We start from the raw sequence: 15,781 nt of genomic DNA, 5'->3' as shown, positions 1-15,781 counted from the left end.
TGCACTAGAAGAAAACCATTCCGTTTCGAAGTTGCACAAAACACTGACGACTGATGATGATTTTTAATTTTACCATCATAAACTCACACAGCGCACTGCACTTGGAGTGGTGAGAATTTTTCCAACTGCACGGTAAACAATTTAATACCAAACATCGTATGATTTTGTTCTCCGGCTGTTGCTCTCTAAAATGATGCTTACTTTAAATTATCCCCCCTAGGATATGGAGAAACAATATCATAACAACAAAGATGGTGCTCTAGTCAGACGTAATTCGTGCCGCTGTATCAAATATTTATGTAAATTACCACACAATCTGATGCAATATTACATCGGTGTATGCAAATTTATTTGCAAAAACTGTGTAGATCGTACAACGTAATATTACGCAACTGATGGAATGACCTCTGGATTTAGCAGTTTCAACCACTTTTTTGCTCTGATTGTACACCATGCATTTTAACCCTTATTTGGGTCTTTATCAATTTTCGTGTTAATATTACACCGCTTTAATTCTGTTTATGTGTATTGGTGATTTCCAGTGATACACCAGTGTGGAAAGCTCAAAAATACTGAAGCTTTTCGCTCACCGACACCGTATAGTAGGGGCAGGGCTGCTGCAATAAAACTCATCAGTTGGTGGTGCAGTGATGGTCGTCATTTCATACCCTGGAATTATCAAACAGTGTTAACTGACTCTTCGCGGTAAGCTCCAACTAGGATTAACTTTTTAATACCGACCCAGATTGGAGGATCTGCCAAATACAGTGAACTCACTACAAATCGATAATGAAGGGACCATCGAGTTATAGAATAATAACACCGACAAACTGACATACAAATTACAAAGAAATTTCTGATCCAAGCACAAAACTGACATCACCCGAAAAAAAAATTACATTAGCCCAACGTTTGATCACAGACAAACAGACATAACTCTTAGAAGAAAATTCTTCTAAAAATATCGTCCAGCGTATTTTGCATGTGCACTAGCACCATCTATCATCCACATTCCCTAGCAATGTTTTGCAACCGGAGAATCCCTCGAGCATGCAATTTTTTCACTAGTTGCTTTTCCCTCGTTCGGTCAACGCGTCAGCTGTGTTAAATAAAAACCAAACAGATGGAAGTCAGTGATGTCGATTCTACTAAATTTTCCGTAGATCTATAGAATTGATTGAATTCTGCAGAAATACGAATCCGTATGAAAAATTCACAGAAGCTAAGACTTTTTTTTAGGGATTTGTTTTGTTTGTTTAGTGTACTTTTTCTTTTGCTAGAAACGAGTTTTTAAACGAGGTAATGCATCACTAATGAGTGCCCTTTCTACCACCACTCATCACTTTAATGTGTGTACAGCAAAAAAAATATAATATGTATCAATCAATGAAATTTATGGTGAAGTATTGAACTGGTAAAAGGGGTTAAAAGTTGATAGAATATTACAGTCATCAAAATGGTTTGTTCTCGAATTCTGTGTTAATCGTGCAGCGTAATATAAGGAACGAAATGACTAATGTGCAGCACTTTCAATGTAATATTCAACAACTTTTTTTTCTGTATTCGTCAGATGTGGTATGTGTCTCCAGTGGGATGCCTTGACCACTAATCATTGTCAAGAGCTGACATCTACTATCTAGATGTGAAAAAGAACTGGCATAAATGCAGACCCCCTTCACTCTTTGGAATTTATAGAGACAGATTACAGCGCCAATAGGTTTGTGACGATCCAACGATGAAATGCAGCGTTGAAAGAAAGCACGCACACCAACATCTATGCATGTACGAATCCACACCACTTAGGCTCTGAACCATTTGGTGGATTATTTTAACTTTTGGTTAAAATTTGACAGATGAAAAGTTATCGATTAACCCTGCTATCCGAGCGTGGTTACTTCTGACAGACAAGAAGTTAAATTTTGACGACCGTGGCTCGAAAACCGGTCGATCGACAGCACGGGGATTTTCGAACATAAGAAATAACTTTCGAAATGTCACTTTTAACCACGAGTTAAATTTAACTCGGCAAATGGTTCACAGCCTTAGCAGAGGGTACAGTGCAAATCAAAACACGAAGCGGTGTCATAACTCATCGTCATCACTCAGCTCTGGCAGCTTCAGTTTGCGATTTCGGTGGCGTTGACAAATACCTTCTTTATAAAATAGGAAAGTAATCATTATTCCATTGTAATTTTTGAATAGAATGCGTGCAGCGTTGGCCAAGGAAGACGGCATATTTTATTACAAAGCAATGATTTCAATACGTTGAGTTTTTCGAAGTATACTTCTATCAAAGATATTTAATTAACAAGATATCCCATTAATCAATTCCTCGTACAAGGTAATGGATACACCACCCTTATGTGATTGCAGTGACATCTAGTGAGTGCACATTGAAACTGTGGGGAGTCCCCCGCCAACTTCACCACCAGGGCTCAATAAATGACAGTGTTTTCTTTGAGTTTTAACACAGTACAACCATAGAGGTAACTCTAAGACCACTGGGTCCCGAAGAAAATCATTATTATTTTTGGCTCACTCAGTACCAGAACAACGGTCCCAAGCAGTCCCAAGCTATTTCACTCACCCCTGCATGTTCTGCATGAATCCACACACCCCTGATGTTATCTGTCAAACTTTCATAGCGAATCAAAACAAACATAGTGTAGTAATAGAATTTCAACTAGACCAATAGGCTACTAAAGTGGTGAGCCAATTTAAAATCGTTAGTTTCGTATTGATTGTTGGTACAACAAAGCACCAAGACGGATCCGGTGCTCAAGAAGGTCCACCGATACGTCCAGGAACCCTAATAAAAAATTACCATAAACGAACGATTATCCAAATGATTGAACTATTCCACAAATGGTTTGGATGATACCCCGAACACGTCGTTAAGCAAATTAACCATAACATTTTTATTAGGGAAGGCTGGCCAAATTCCCTGGCCAGTGACGCTGATCGAAAACTTCTTCGCTTTCACCTTCGTCGTGAATCACTCACCACGGTACAGGGCTGCATTCTCTTCGGCGAAAGGCTTGTTATTCCGTCTCCTCTACGCAAGCGATGCCTCGAAGAACTCCACCGGGGGCATCCCGGAATCCAGCGGATGAAGGCACTGTCCCGCAGCTACGTTTATTGGCCATCGCTCGATAGCGAGATTGCCGATTACGTGAAGGCGTGTTCACCATGCGCCTTGACAGCAAAGTTTCCAGCAGCAGCGACCCCTGTGCCCTGGCCCAAGCCTACACATCCTTGGCAACGTGTTCATGTGGACTACGCCGGTCCTATCGACGGCGACTACTATCTTCTCGCCGTGGATTCATTTTCGAAATGGCCGGAAGTCATCCGTACACGTCGCATCACGGCGTCTGCAACGATCAGCATCCTTCGCAGTATCTTTGCGCGCCTGGGGATGCCGGAAACGTTGGTGTCAGATAATGGCACCCGATTCACAAGCTCGGAATTCGCTCAGTTCTGCAAGACGAATGGAATCGACCACGTAACAACTGCACCGTTTCACCCACAATCAAACGGCCAAGAGGGGAGAAGTTCGACCGATGAAGCCTTGGATACGTTCTTGCTGGCCTACCGAAGCACACCTAACCGGTCAGCGCCAGAAGGTCTATGCTCGTCGGAGATCATGTTCGGACGACGTTTACGCACCTGTCTCGAACTGCTACGTCCATCACCAGAACGTCCACCGCCGGAATTGTCACCGGTCGACCTGAAGAAGTCCAGTATGAGGTCCTTCAGTCAAAGTGATCTCGTCTACGCCAAGATCTACACCAAGAACACCTGGAACTGGGTTCCTGGAACGGTTATCGAAAAAGTTGGACGAGTGATGTACAACGTGTTGACCGATAGTCGTCGCTTAGTCCGATCGCACCTGAACCAGCTGAGGAGTAGAACGTCAGTCTGCTCGAATCAAGGTCCTGGATCCAGCCAGTCATCGAACCATAAGCAACTTCCTCTGCAAGCTCTATTCGATACGTGGAATCCAGCAACTACGACTGCAAGCGACATTATTCGAACGCCAACGTTGTCTCCACCTACTAGTCCGGCAACCAGTACGGACATGTCGTCATCGTCCTCGTCTTCGAGTACCACATCTTCCAGCTTCGAATCGGCTGCTGCAAGCACACCAACGGTGCAGCCAAAAGTACAGCTATCAAGGCGTTCTTCAAGACTTAGAAGACCGCCCCAGAGGTTCAACCTGTATCATCGGTTCTAGAGGGGAGATGTTGGGGCAACCGAAACAGAAGCGCTGGGAACACTGCCTGTGCCATAACGTTCCATCGCTTTCCTGCTGGGCTCATCGTTGACAGCTGTGCTGTCATACGATAGACGTCATCGCCAGCATAACCGGATACCGTCCTAAATTTAGGTTGTCCTTTTGATTGTCTAGTTATAACCTTTTACCACGATAGTCGCGTATTTTAATAAATGTAGTTTTATCGTTTACGGGCGCGTTAATGTTATTTTACAGTGATCAACTATCACGGCCACCTCTGAACAACGCGTCGTAATACTATAGATACTATAGATTCCATAGATAAAAGTTGGAGGCACAAAAAGTTGTTTTGGCAACTATGAAAAATATATGATCTTTCTGGCATCCGTGAAAAAAGTTCAAGCCATCATAGAGCTCTTCGTTTTGCAGTTTTGTTTTGTTTCGTGCGTAAAACTTCAAAATGAAATGCAAGTCTTTGCAAAAATGTGTCGAGGAATGGTTTGCTTTATATTTTCTTCTTGCGTTGACCATGAAATACATCGAAATGTGGAGTGTGGAATGCGTTTTGTGCTCAAAATATTACAACACTTCTCCCTCAAACAACACCATGATGATGTCATGCTCGTTTGGCTATACTAACTGACAGTTTTTTTGGCTACATTATACTTTTCCTCCGCTTACCTATGGAATCTATAGTACAATAAAGGGTGATACGGTCAAAATTTGGTCAAGGGAAAACGCGTGTAAATCGGTGAAATCGTTTATTTAAAAAATCAAATTAAATTTCTTTTTCAAGTTCAATTAGTATAAAATTCAGGAAAAATATTCAGTTAGGCTTCCGCTTTTCCAAATCCGAATTGCCGGGCCTTACGCTTGACCCCTGCCATCAGATTTTGTACAGCCACCTTGTCCACCTTCTTCGCCGCAGAAAGCCAGTTTGCCTTGAACTGTTGCTCGCCCTTAGCAGTTTTTTTGGTCTTCTTTAGGTTCCGCTTGACAATAGCCCAGTATTTCTCAATTGGGCGGAGCTCTGGCGTGTTGGGAGGGTTCTTGTCCTTGGGAACCACCTGCACGTTGTTGGCGGCGTACCACTCCATGGCCTTTTTACCGTAATGGCAAGATGCCAAATCCGGCCAAAACAGTACGGAACAACCGTGTTTCTTCAGGAAAGGCAGCAGACGTTTATTCAAATACTCTTTCACGTAAATTTCTTGGTTGACAGTCCCGGAAGCTATGAAAATGCTACTTTTCAAGCCACAGGTACAGATGGCTTGCCAAACCAGATATTTCTTTGCGAACTTTGACAGTTTCATGTGCTTGAAAACATCTGCTACCTTTCCCCTTCCTTTTGCCGTATAAAACTCCTGTCCCGGAAGCTGCTTGTAGTCGGCCGTTGGCCGTCGTATTTTGTTTATCATCGCGATTTGGAGTCACTACCTTCTTGTAAGTCGATAGTCCGGCTCGTTTTTTGGCTCGATGCACGGTTGTAGACGATACACCCAGCTTATTTGCGGCATCTCGGAGAGAGAGGTTAGGGTTTCGCTTGAAACTACCGGCAACTCTCTTTGTCGTCTCAGCGGCTTCCGGTTTTCGATTTCCCCCCGATCCAGACTTCCTGGCTGTCGACAAACGTTCCCCAAAGACTTTAATTACATTTGTAACGGTTGATTTGGCAACTTTTAGCGATTTTGCCAACTTTGCGTGCGAGTAGCTCGGATTTTCGCGATGCGCGAGCAAAATTTTGATACGCTGCTCTTCTTGCTTGGACGGCATTTTGACAACTGAAGAGTGAATTCCAAAATCAAAATAGGAGCAACAATCTACACACACACACCTTCAAAATGAGGGGTGTTCAGGTTTTTTAAATGCAAAATTGAAAGAAATACGTCAAGTTGATATTGACCAAATTTTGACCGTATCACCATAGAGGTAACTCTAAGACCACTGGGTCCCGAAGAAAATCATTATTATTTTTGGTCACTCAGTACCAGAACAACGGTCCCAAGCAGTCCCAAGCTATTTCACTCACCCCTGCATGTTCTGCATGAATCCACACACCCCTGATGTTATCTGTCAAACTTTCATAGCGAATCAAAACAAACATAGTGTAGTAATAGAATTTCAACTAGAATAGGGTACGTTAATCGTTTGCTTGGGACCAATAGGCTACTAAAGTGGTGAGCCAATTTAAAATCGTTAGTTTCGTATTGATTGTTGGTATCACCCTTTATAGTGGAAACTAACGATTTTAAATTGGCTCACTACTTGACTATTTAGCCTATTGGTCCCAAGCAAATCGATTAACGCACCCCATTCTAGTATAAATTCCAGTACTACACTATGTTTGTTTTGATTCCCTATGAAAGTTTGACAGATAAAATGAGGGGTTCGTGGATTTTCCTTTGTTTCGAGGGGCGCATCGATTAGCTTGGGCCCGAAGAGAGTACGAATTGACTTGACACCATCTAATATCGAAAGGCTGTGCGGCGACGTGGACAGTCCAGTCTGGCTGGAGCAGATATTTGCATCTACGTAGCACTTCTTTGGATTGATTTCATACGGTTAGCAGGGGGTGATTTTGGAAAAAAAAAATTGAACTGTGACGAATTGATTTCCTGCGTCAGCCATTCCGCCTTCAGTAGCTCCTGGATGGTGATCCGAGTTTTGGGATTCTTGTCAACGGATTTCCTCAACGTCCACGAATGGGTTCTCGAAAAATAACAAGACGTACAGTGTCACACAGAGAGCCTACATTTCCAGTCCAGGGTAGCAGTAGCGGTTGCCTACCAACACTTCCGGACTGCAGTACTCGGTCGTGCAAAAAAAGTTGCCCTTCCTGTACGAACGTCGCCAATCCGAAGTCAATCCCAACTAACAATTTTAGCTGCACATTAGCTTATACAGCTGATTTTTTCCTGTATAAGCTAGTCTGCAGCTAAAATTGTTTGTTGGGTAAGCTTGATATGGAGATCCATGACATTCCCAATGTTCCTCACCAGCGTGTAATGTTTGCTGTACTCTCCGTGGATCAAATCTTCATCGCACTGCGATATACGGGAGACGGAACTGGGCTGATCCGAGTGCTATGTAGCAGCAGTATTCTTGAGGGCTGCCCATTCTGTTGATCTGGCGTTGATGTGACTATTGTCTTCGACAGCTCGTACGGTTTGATATAGAGCAGTGCACTTTTTGGCTCCAATCATTTTGTCTCAGAGTAAAAGAGATGGCATAGAATGGGAGCCAAAACAAACCATCCAAAACTGTCAAAATTTACGGGTGAGCGAAGAGTGTAGCAAATCTACGTGCAATGATGTGATGGGAATGGAACCCACCATCAGTGCAAGGATTACCAATGTCTGCAGATACTTTACCGGTTGTAAAGTTCTGCCTGATGGTTTGTTGCAGCAGGGTGAATCAGCTTCATTGAATGCATGACAAAACGACTAGATGGCCATCTGTAATCACGTGACAAGGGACAGGCAAATCCACGAACCCTCGTCCAATATCCGTTTAATATATTATCGTTTCAGTTGAAAACCGGAAAACCCCACACCCGCCAATTGAGTTTACTCTTGTTCTGTACGTTAGACATAGCGTCGGACATAGTGCGCTGTATTCGCACAATGATGCGCTATTCAGCGCACTGTGTCCGACGTTGTGTTTGACGTGCAGAACGAGGGTAGAATCGAATGTCGCGTGTGGGTTTTCCAGTGTCCAACTTGAACGACAATATATGAATTACAGTAATGTTCCACCGAGTGTTCCACCACATGTTCAAAAATGTGCAGACATTTGGCGTTCCATGATGATTTCAAATACACAAAAAATGGGATGTGTGGAGAAAACTCCAATAAGAATTTGCCAAATTTAAGAGAACCATGTAAATTTAGTTTAAATAGATAAAATCAGATACGATCTCACCAAGTTAGTCCAAATGAATCCACAGGAAGCATCCGTGCTATTGTTGCATTGTAATTCCAATCAAAGACGGTTCGCTTGATAAGGATCGACATAAACTAGTCCCGTCCTATGTAGAACCATTTTGAAGTGTCCAATCGTCGAAAATGTTACCCGGATTAAAAATCAAATAAGCATAAAAAACTCTGAGAAAAAAAACGAACGTCATGTTCGTTCACACGCGCAGATTACTGAGGTGAGCAAATCTTCGTGCACTGATCTATACAAATAAAAAACATTTGAATTGTCAAAATATCGGGTTGCCAAACATACAAAAAAATCAGTACGCTGACATGGCACTCTTGGTTCAGCGCGGCACACTTGAGGCACACTGAGAAAAAGGTTGGCGCAAAATAAGTGTAAGGTGACCACCCCTTGAGTGGAATGAAAATTTGTTCTGAATACCAAACTCTAGTTGCTATCCCAAGCAACACCATTTGTTGCTCAGCGAGTAACAACAGCCTTAGTGTAACTAAATGAAGGTCCAAATTATGGACAACGCATCGCATATAAAACTTCATTGTACCTTAAAAAGCGTAGAAGGTGGAGTCTCTTTGCAACTTATGATTGTTGCAAAACATGTTGCAATTCAGTTGCAAGTAACATGATATTTTGATGACAAAAGTTGCAAATGAGGTTTAGACTGACTTAATTGAAATGTTCTACTGAAGTGTTTAAAACAGTACTGTGATGTTTTCTTATACTTGTGATCGACATTCCTGTTTACCAAATAAATGCATTGGAATATTTTTAAGTGGAAATATGGAAAAGGAACACTAGTGTTTTTATCTAGACTGAAAAATCGTCCACAGAGTTGTCAATCATAGCAAAAGTCTTTTGAATAACCATATACAATAATTGACTTTAAAAAACTTCTATCTAGTCCGTATTTTCAAACACATCAAGTTTTATGGTGAAATGTAACATGTTACTTCAATTAAATAAACGCGCCTTCTGAAAAATTACAAATTGATGCCACAAATTTGCAGCTCAAAAATGTACCGAAATAAAATATTGCTCACCGCAATAAGACAATAACTCCAAACTAATGGAAAATATTAAAACTGCAATAATTGATACGTGTTTTATGTGAATATGGTGTGAAACATGGATAAATTGAATAAAAAATTCATTATATTTTATTTTTGGTGGATAATCAATGGATCATCAGGCATGGAAAATCATTTGCATTCATTTCGTGCATTCATTTACATTCATTTGCCTCTAACTGTTTTCTTCAACAGCATTCCGCAAAATGATGTAAAGAGCTTTTGTAGGTTTTGTCATTAGCTACAACTTTTGTAAATAAGTCAAATCCGTATCTCTTATGTATGACGAAGCAGAGCGGAGAGAAACCACTACTGTTTGTCAGTGAATGTATTTTAAATTCACTGAAAATCAGTAGCAAGTTCTGCCCGCTCTAGTTCGTGATGCATAAGAGATACAGATTTGAGTTATGAGCAAAACTTGTAGCTAATAACAAAACCTACAAAAGCTCTATGCATTATTTTGCCGAATGCTGTTGATGAAAAAAGTTAGAGGCAAATGAATGTAAATGAATGTATGAAATGAATGCAAATGATTTTCCATGCCTGATGATCATGGATTACTTGATCGCCAACTGTAACCAAAGTATACTTCGATCCCCGTTAATTAGACACTAAAATTGCAATTAAACCGCGCTCATTAAGAATTTGCTACGTTCAATGAAACAAGCAGTTACTCTAATTTATAATGAACGCTGTTCAATTTATATTTTAGTTATTCAAATTAACGGACTTCTATACAGTATTGTAAGTTTAGTATGAACTGTCCTTCTGGTTAATGTCCGCACTTTCGAAATAGAGTTTTAGCATCAACATGTTGGAATTTTGTAAGAGGCTCTTTGTTTTTAACAATTTAAAATGGTTCGACTTGGCTTGGTTGTAGCAACAATCAATACGAAACTAACGATTTTAAATTGGCTCACCACTTTAGTAGCCTATTGGTCCCAAGCAAACGATTAACGTACCCTATTCTAGTTGAAATTCTATTACTACACTATGTTTGTTTTGATTCGCTATGAAAGTTTGACAGATAACATCAGGGGTGTGTGGATTCATGCAGAACATGCAGGGGTGAGTGAAATAGCTTGGGACTGCTTGGGACCGTTGTTCTGGTACTGAGTGAGCCAAAAATAATAATGATTTTCTTCGGGACCCAGTGGTCTTAGAGTTACCTCTATGGTTGTAGTCTCGCTTGAACCGCTATTTTACTTATTCGAACAATATTACAGTAGGATTTGTTGAGATGGCAACCACTGCACTCCATGTGCCCCCACTGTTTTTCCACACCACTGGGGTATTTTCGGCTGCGGCCGTTTTGACTGTTGCATTTCCGCTTTTATCACAACCAAATCAAACCAAGTGAATACACGTTGTTTTTATTTTCTCGCTATCAATCCGTGAGTTTTTCCTTTGTTTGCCCATCCGAAAACCTCTTCAGGTTATGGGCCCAGGTTGCGTTTCGCGTGTTTGTTGTCCGAAAGTAATTATCGGTTTCGTCGGGCGTTATGACGGAGGAAAAATCGGTGTTGCTGTTGCCGCTGTTCGATGGCTCTAATTTCGCGGCATGGAAATTCCGCATGGCGATACTCCTAGAAGAGCACGAGCTTTTGGAGTGTGTGCGGACTGACGTCGCGGATTTGGACGAGCTGCAGGAGCAGCAGGGCGACACGCCGCAGAGGAAGGAAGAAATGAAAAAAGGCCCTGGAAAAGCGAATTAAGAAAGATCGCCGCTGCAAATCGCTGCTCGTTTCGAGGATACACGACTCGCAGCTAGAGTATATCCACGACAAGCAATCACCGAAAGACATCTGGGATGCACTCCACCGGGAGTTCGAGCGTCGCAGCATCGCCAGCCGGATGCACTTGAAGCGACAAATGCTGACGATGCGGTTCGAAGGAGGTAAACTGCAGGATCACTTCCTCTTGTTTGACAAGTTGGTCCGAGAGTACCGTGCTACCAAAGATGAATACTAAGATGAAACTGTCGGAAGAAAAACTTTCTATTTTAGTGTCCTCTTTCACGGTCCCTTTCATCCAATGAATACTCCCCGTATTCAAGGTAATTTTGTGGTTTTGCTGCCCCCTTGGTAGAGATGAAATATTGCGCTCATTTTGATCAAAACAAACACACCAAAATCAGAGGTGTCCCATTTTTTAATTACTCGATTAACAACTAATCGATTTTTTTTTTGTTCGCTGTGCTGCCATTTTTCCACCAATGAGAGTGCAGCACATGTTTGAAACGATCGGTGATGATCCTCTGGAGAAGTTAATGCTTATATCGGCATGATATAACCAATTACAAATATTTTACTTTTCGGTTCGTTAATCGATTAATCGATAATTCTAATGAAAATCGGCCATCACTAGATGAATGTGAAACATCATTTCAAGTATACGGACCGTACATAAATAATGATACAATTTGAAAGGGACCGGGACTCATCACAAATTACGTCCACACGGTAACTGAAATAAACACGAGTGTTCACCGGTTGGTGCTACTGGTGCTGCTTTGGATGACTTGGACGTTGTGTGTCACCTGCTCCTCACGCTGGGATCGCCGTACGCCGGTGTTGTGACGGCATTGGAGACCATGCCCGAGGAGAACTTGTCTCTCGAATTCGTCAAATGTCGCCTGCTTGACGAAGAGACGAAGAGGAAAGGCATGGATATGTCTTCCCATTCCGAATCGGGTGCAGCGTTCTACGGATCGAAGCCGGCAAGGAAGCTGAAATGTTTTGGCTGCAAAAAGGAAGGCCCCAAGCTGGCCGAGTGTCCAGAGAAGAAGAACAAGTCCACTCAGAAGCAGAAGCAGAACTCGAAGGCGAATATGGCGGAGTCTGGCGAACGGAAGAGTGTTTGTTTCGTGAGTGTCAACAGAGTGAACCTTTCCGAGGAGAACCGAACGCAGTGGTTCATCGACTCGGGAGCTACGGATCATCTTGTGCGTGACAAAGGATTATTCTGTGAGTTGCATCGTTTGAAGAAGCCCATCGAGATTGCGGTGGCTAAGGATGGCGAAACGATTCGAGCGGAATACTCCGGCATGGTGAAGGTGGTAGCGGTGGTTCAAGGTAAGCCAGTAGACTGTACAATTAAAAACGCTCTGTATACGTTCCGCAGCTGCGTTGCAATTTGTTTTCGGTGTTGCGCGTCGAGCAGGCTGGAATGCGCGTCGTTTTTGAGGCTGGAAAAGTAAACATTTACAGTGGTTCGGAAATCGTCACGTGCGGTTCGTTGAAGAATAAATTGTATGGACTAGACCTTTACTCCGAAAGGCACAGTGCGGATGATGCCTCGTTGTTGACGTGTGGTCGAGTGCAGAAAGGTTTCGAACTGTGGCACCGTCGGTATGGACATTTAAATGAAAGAAGCTTGAAGTGTTTGGTGCAGAACAAAATGGTATCGGGACTGAAGTTGAATGCAACTGGTGTGACCGGTGATACCATCGTTTGTGAAACGTGCGTAGTGCGCGGAAGCCTTTCTCGTCGCGTGAAGAACGAAGATCGTCGCGAGTGCTCGAGCTTGTGCATACGGACGTTTGTGGGCCGGTGACGCCGGTTGGACTTGACGGAATTAAATACTTCGTGACGTTCATCGATGACTGGAACCACTTCACGGTGGTGTATCTGATAAAGTCGAAAGACGATGTAGCGGAGTGTTTCGAGGAGTACGAGGCATTCGTCACGGCGAAGTTTGAGCGACTGATCACGCGGCTGAAGTGCGATAATGGCGGCGAATATCGAGGCAATGTTTTGCAAACGCAAAGGCATCCAAATCGAGTGGACGGTGCCATACACGCCGGAGCAGAACGGGCTGAGCGAGCGAATGAATCCATGATGGACGATTCGGCGGTGGACAAGAGGTTCTGGGGGCAAGCTGTGTTGACTCCTAGTCAATAGGAGTCCGACTGCAGCGCTCGATAAGAAGCAAACTCCGTTCGAGCTGTGGGAATCGAGAAAGCCTGATGTGTCGAACATTCGGGTTTTCGGCTGTGATGTGTTCGTTCACGTGCCGAAGGAACTACGGCGGAAGCTCGATCCCAAGGCGTGGAAAGGACTCCTCGTCAGCTATGCGCACAATTGATATCGTGTCTGGGATCCTGTAAAGAAGGCAATCGTGACAGCGCGCGATGTAGACTTCATCGAAACAGGGCGTCCGCAGCGGAAGCAGATCAATGCCGACAAGCAGTTGATTGAAGAGGCACCGGCGAGCGTCGAGGAGACCGACGACGACTGCGACGTTGGTCCTGAGGAAGAAGACGTTTCAGACGATGAATACAACTCCGCTGATGGTGAAGAAGCTGATGATGACAACTTGGGTGATGAAGCCCCTGGTCAAACTGGAGACGGACGGCCTCTACGAGTACGGTCGCACCCGCATGGCATAAGGATTTTGACGTGGAATACGCCAGTTTTGCTTTGAACGCCATGAACTTCATTGAGGACATTCCTAATTCGATCGCCGAGTTGAAGCAGCGTGATGACTGGCCAAAGTGGAAGACTGCGATGAACGAGGAGATGAGTTCCATGAAGCGGAATAAAACTTGGACGCTGGTCAAGCTGCCACCTGGGCGGAAGGCGATCACCTGTAAATGGGTCTTCAAGGTAAAGCGTGGCGGCGACGGGAAGGCGGATCGGTTCAAGGCAAGGCTCGTTGCGAGAGGCTTTACACAGAAGCAAGGCTTCGATTATACAGATACGTATTCTCCAGTAGTGAAGCTCGACACGCTGCAGGCTGTACTTGCGTTGGCCAACGAGAACCGGATGTTCGTTCACACCATGGATGTCAAGACCGCGTTTTTGAACGGCAAGTTAGCAGAGGAGATTTATATGACCCAGCCGGAAGAGTTCCAGCAAGGAAGTGAACTGGTCTGTCGGCTAAACCGCTCTATATACGGGTTAAAACAAGCGTCCCGAGCGTGGAACGACAGGTTCCATAGTTTTATCAGCAAGCTGGAATTTGTTCGGAGCGCCAACGATATGTGCCTCTACACGCGTGGAACTGGGAAGGAGATGATCCTTGTGATCTACGTTGACGATATTTTGCTGGCCAGCTCGTCGTTGCAGATGCTGGAGTCGGTGAAACGCAAGTTGGCGGAGGAGTTTGAAATGACCGACGAAGGTGAGATCAAACAATTCCTTGGTATGCAAGTCGATCGTGACCGGAAGGCAGGAGTTCTGAAGATCAGTCAGCGGGACTACTTCGAAGGGCTGTTGCGACGCTTTGGCATGGTGGATTGCAAACCCGTTTCGACGCCGATGGAGAACCGGCTGAGACTGCTGAAGGGAGTCGAGAAGCAGAGAACGTCGAAGCCCTACCGTGAACTGGTGGGGTGTTTGACGTACGCGTCGATCACAACGAGACCGGATCTGGCGGCGGTTGTGAACTTTTTCGGCCAGTTCCAGTCGTGCCCGAATGAAGAACACTGGATCCACCTGAAACGGATTCTCCGCTACATCAAGGGAACGACGAACGTTGGTCTAGTGTTTAAGGTGGAAGAAAATGTACCGTTGCTGCAAGTCTTCTGTGACGCGGACTGGGCGAACGATTCGAATGATCGCCGTTCGGTTTCCGGCTGCGTGATGAAGCTGTATGGGAGTACCGTCAGTTGGCTTACGAGGAAACAGCAGACCGTATCATTGTCATCGACGGAGGCGGAGCTAGCGGCGTTATGCACAGCTGCGTGTCACACCATGTGGATGATGCGGTTGCTGGCAGATTTGGGGAAGCCGTTGAACGGAGCTGTCCCAATCTATGAGGACAACCAGTCCACGATCAAGATCGCCGAGGATTCTAAGGACTACAAGCGGCTGAAACACGTCGATACCAAGTTCCACTTCCTGCGTGAGTTGGTACAACAAGGTAAGATCGAAATCAAGTTCGTGCGATCGGCAGAGCAACAGGCGGACCTTATGACTAAGGGTCTACCGGCAGCTGTCTTCAAGGTTCTTCGGTCCAAGCTAGGATTGGAGACGTGCTGTGGTTGAGCAGGGGTGTTGAGATGGCAACCACTGCACTCCATGTGCCCCCACTGTTTTTCCACACCACTGGGGTATTTTCGGCTGCGGCCGTTTTGACAGTTGTATTTCCGTTTTAATTACAACCAAATCAAACCAAGTGAATACACGTTGTTTTTATTTTCTCTCTATCAATCCGTGAGTTTTTCCTTTGTTTGCCCATCCGAAAACCTCTTCAGAAACGAGTCTTAAAAATTTCAGAAAATATTGAAAAACATGCCGACCAATGTTGAAATGTCCATCCTAGTCGAACCGGAGCTCGCCCATGCCGACTGACGGAAAAGTGGTACAAAATCATCCATCACAAAACGAAACAAAAAGCTCCACTTCCAGCCACCCCCATTCTTCGGCCCCTCGCACGGGGATCAGTAACTCACTCTCGCAAACACCCGCCCAGAGAGGCCAGAGCCAGAGTTCCATTCCGCGGGAGTCGACTCCAAATAATCGCATCGCCTGCTCCGCTGCTCCAAATCGGTGGAGAATCCATCCAACACAGTCGAACAGTTCAGTGAGTGAGCAGA

The 15,781-nt window shown here is 44.2% G+C and overlaps 1 protein-coding gene across 1 annotated transcript; it reads left to right on the top strand.

The window, feature by feature from the left end:
- The first annotated feature begins 3,109 nt into the window (after window positions 1-3,109).
- Window positions 3,110-4,234, top strand: LOC135704859 (uncharacterized protein K02A2.6-like). Its single transcript, XM_065226376.1, has one exon. It carries the CDS (start codon window positions 3,110-3,112, stop codon window positions 4,232-4,234), a length of 1,125 nt encoding a protein of 374 aa, XP_065082448.1.
- The last annotated feature ends 11,547 nt before the right edge of the window (window positions 4,235-15,781 follow it).

This window comes from Ochlerotatus camptorhynchus, unplaced genomic scaffold, assembly GCF_037179485.1.
Source record: "Ochlerotatus camptorhynchus isolate MF236.1 unplaced genomic scaffold, CSIRO-AGI_Acam_v1.1 ptg000022l, whole genome shotgun sequence".
NCBI classification, from domain to species: domain Eukaryota; kingdom Metazoa; phylum Arthropoda; class Insecta; order Diptera; family Culicidae; genus Ochlerotatus; species Ochlerotatus camptorhynchus.
The sequence above is the reverse complement of the archived record's forward strand: the minus strand, read 5'-3'. Positions and strand labels throughout refer to the sequence as shown.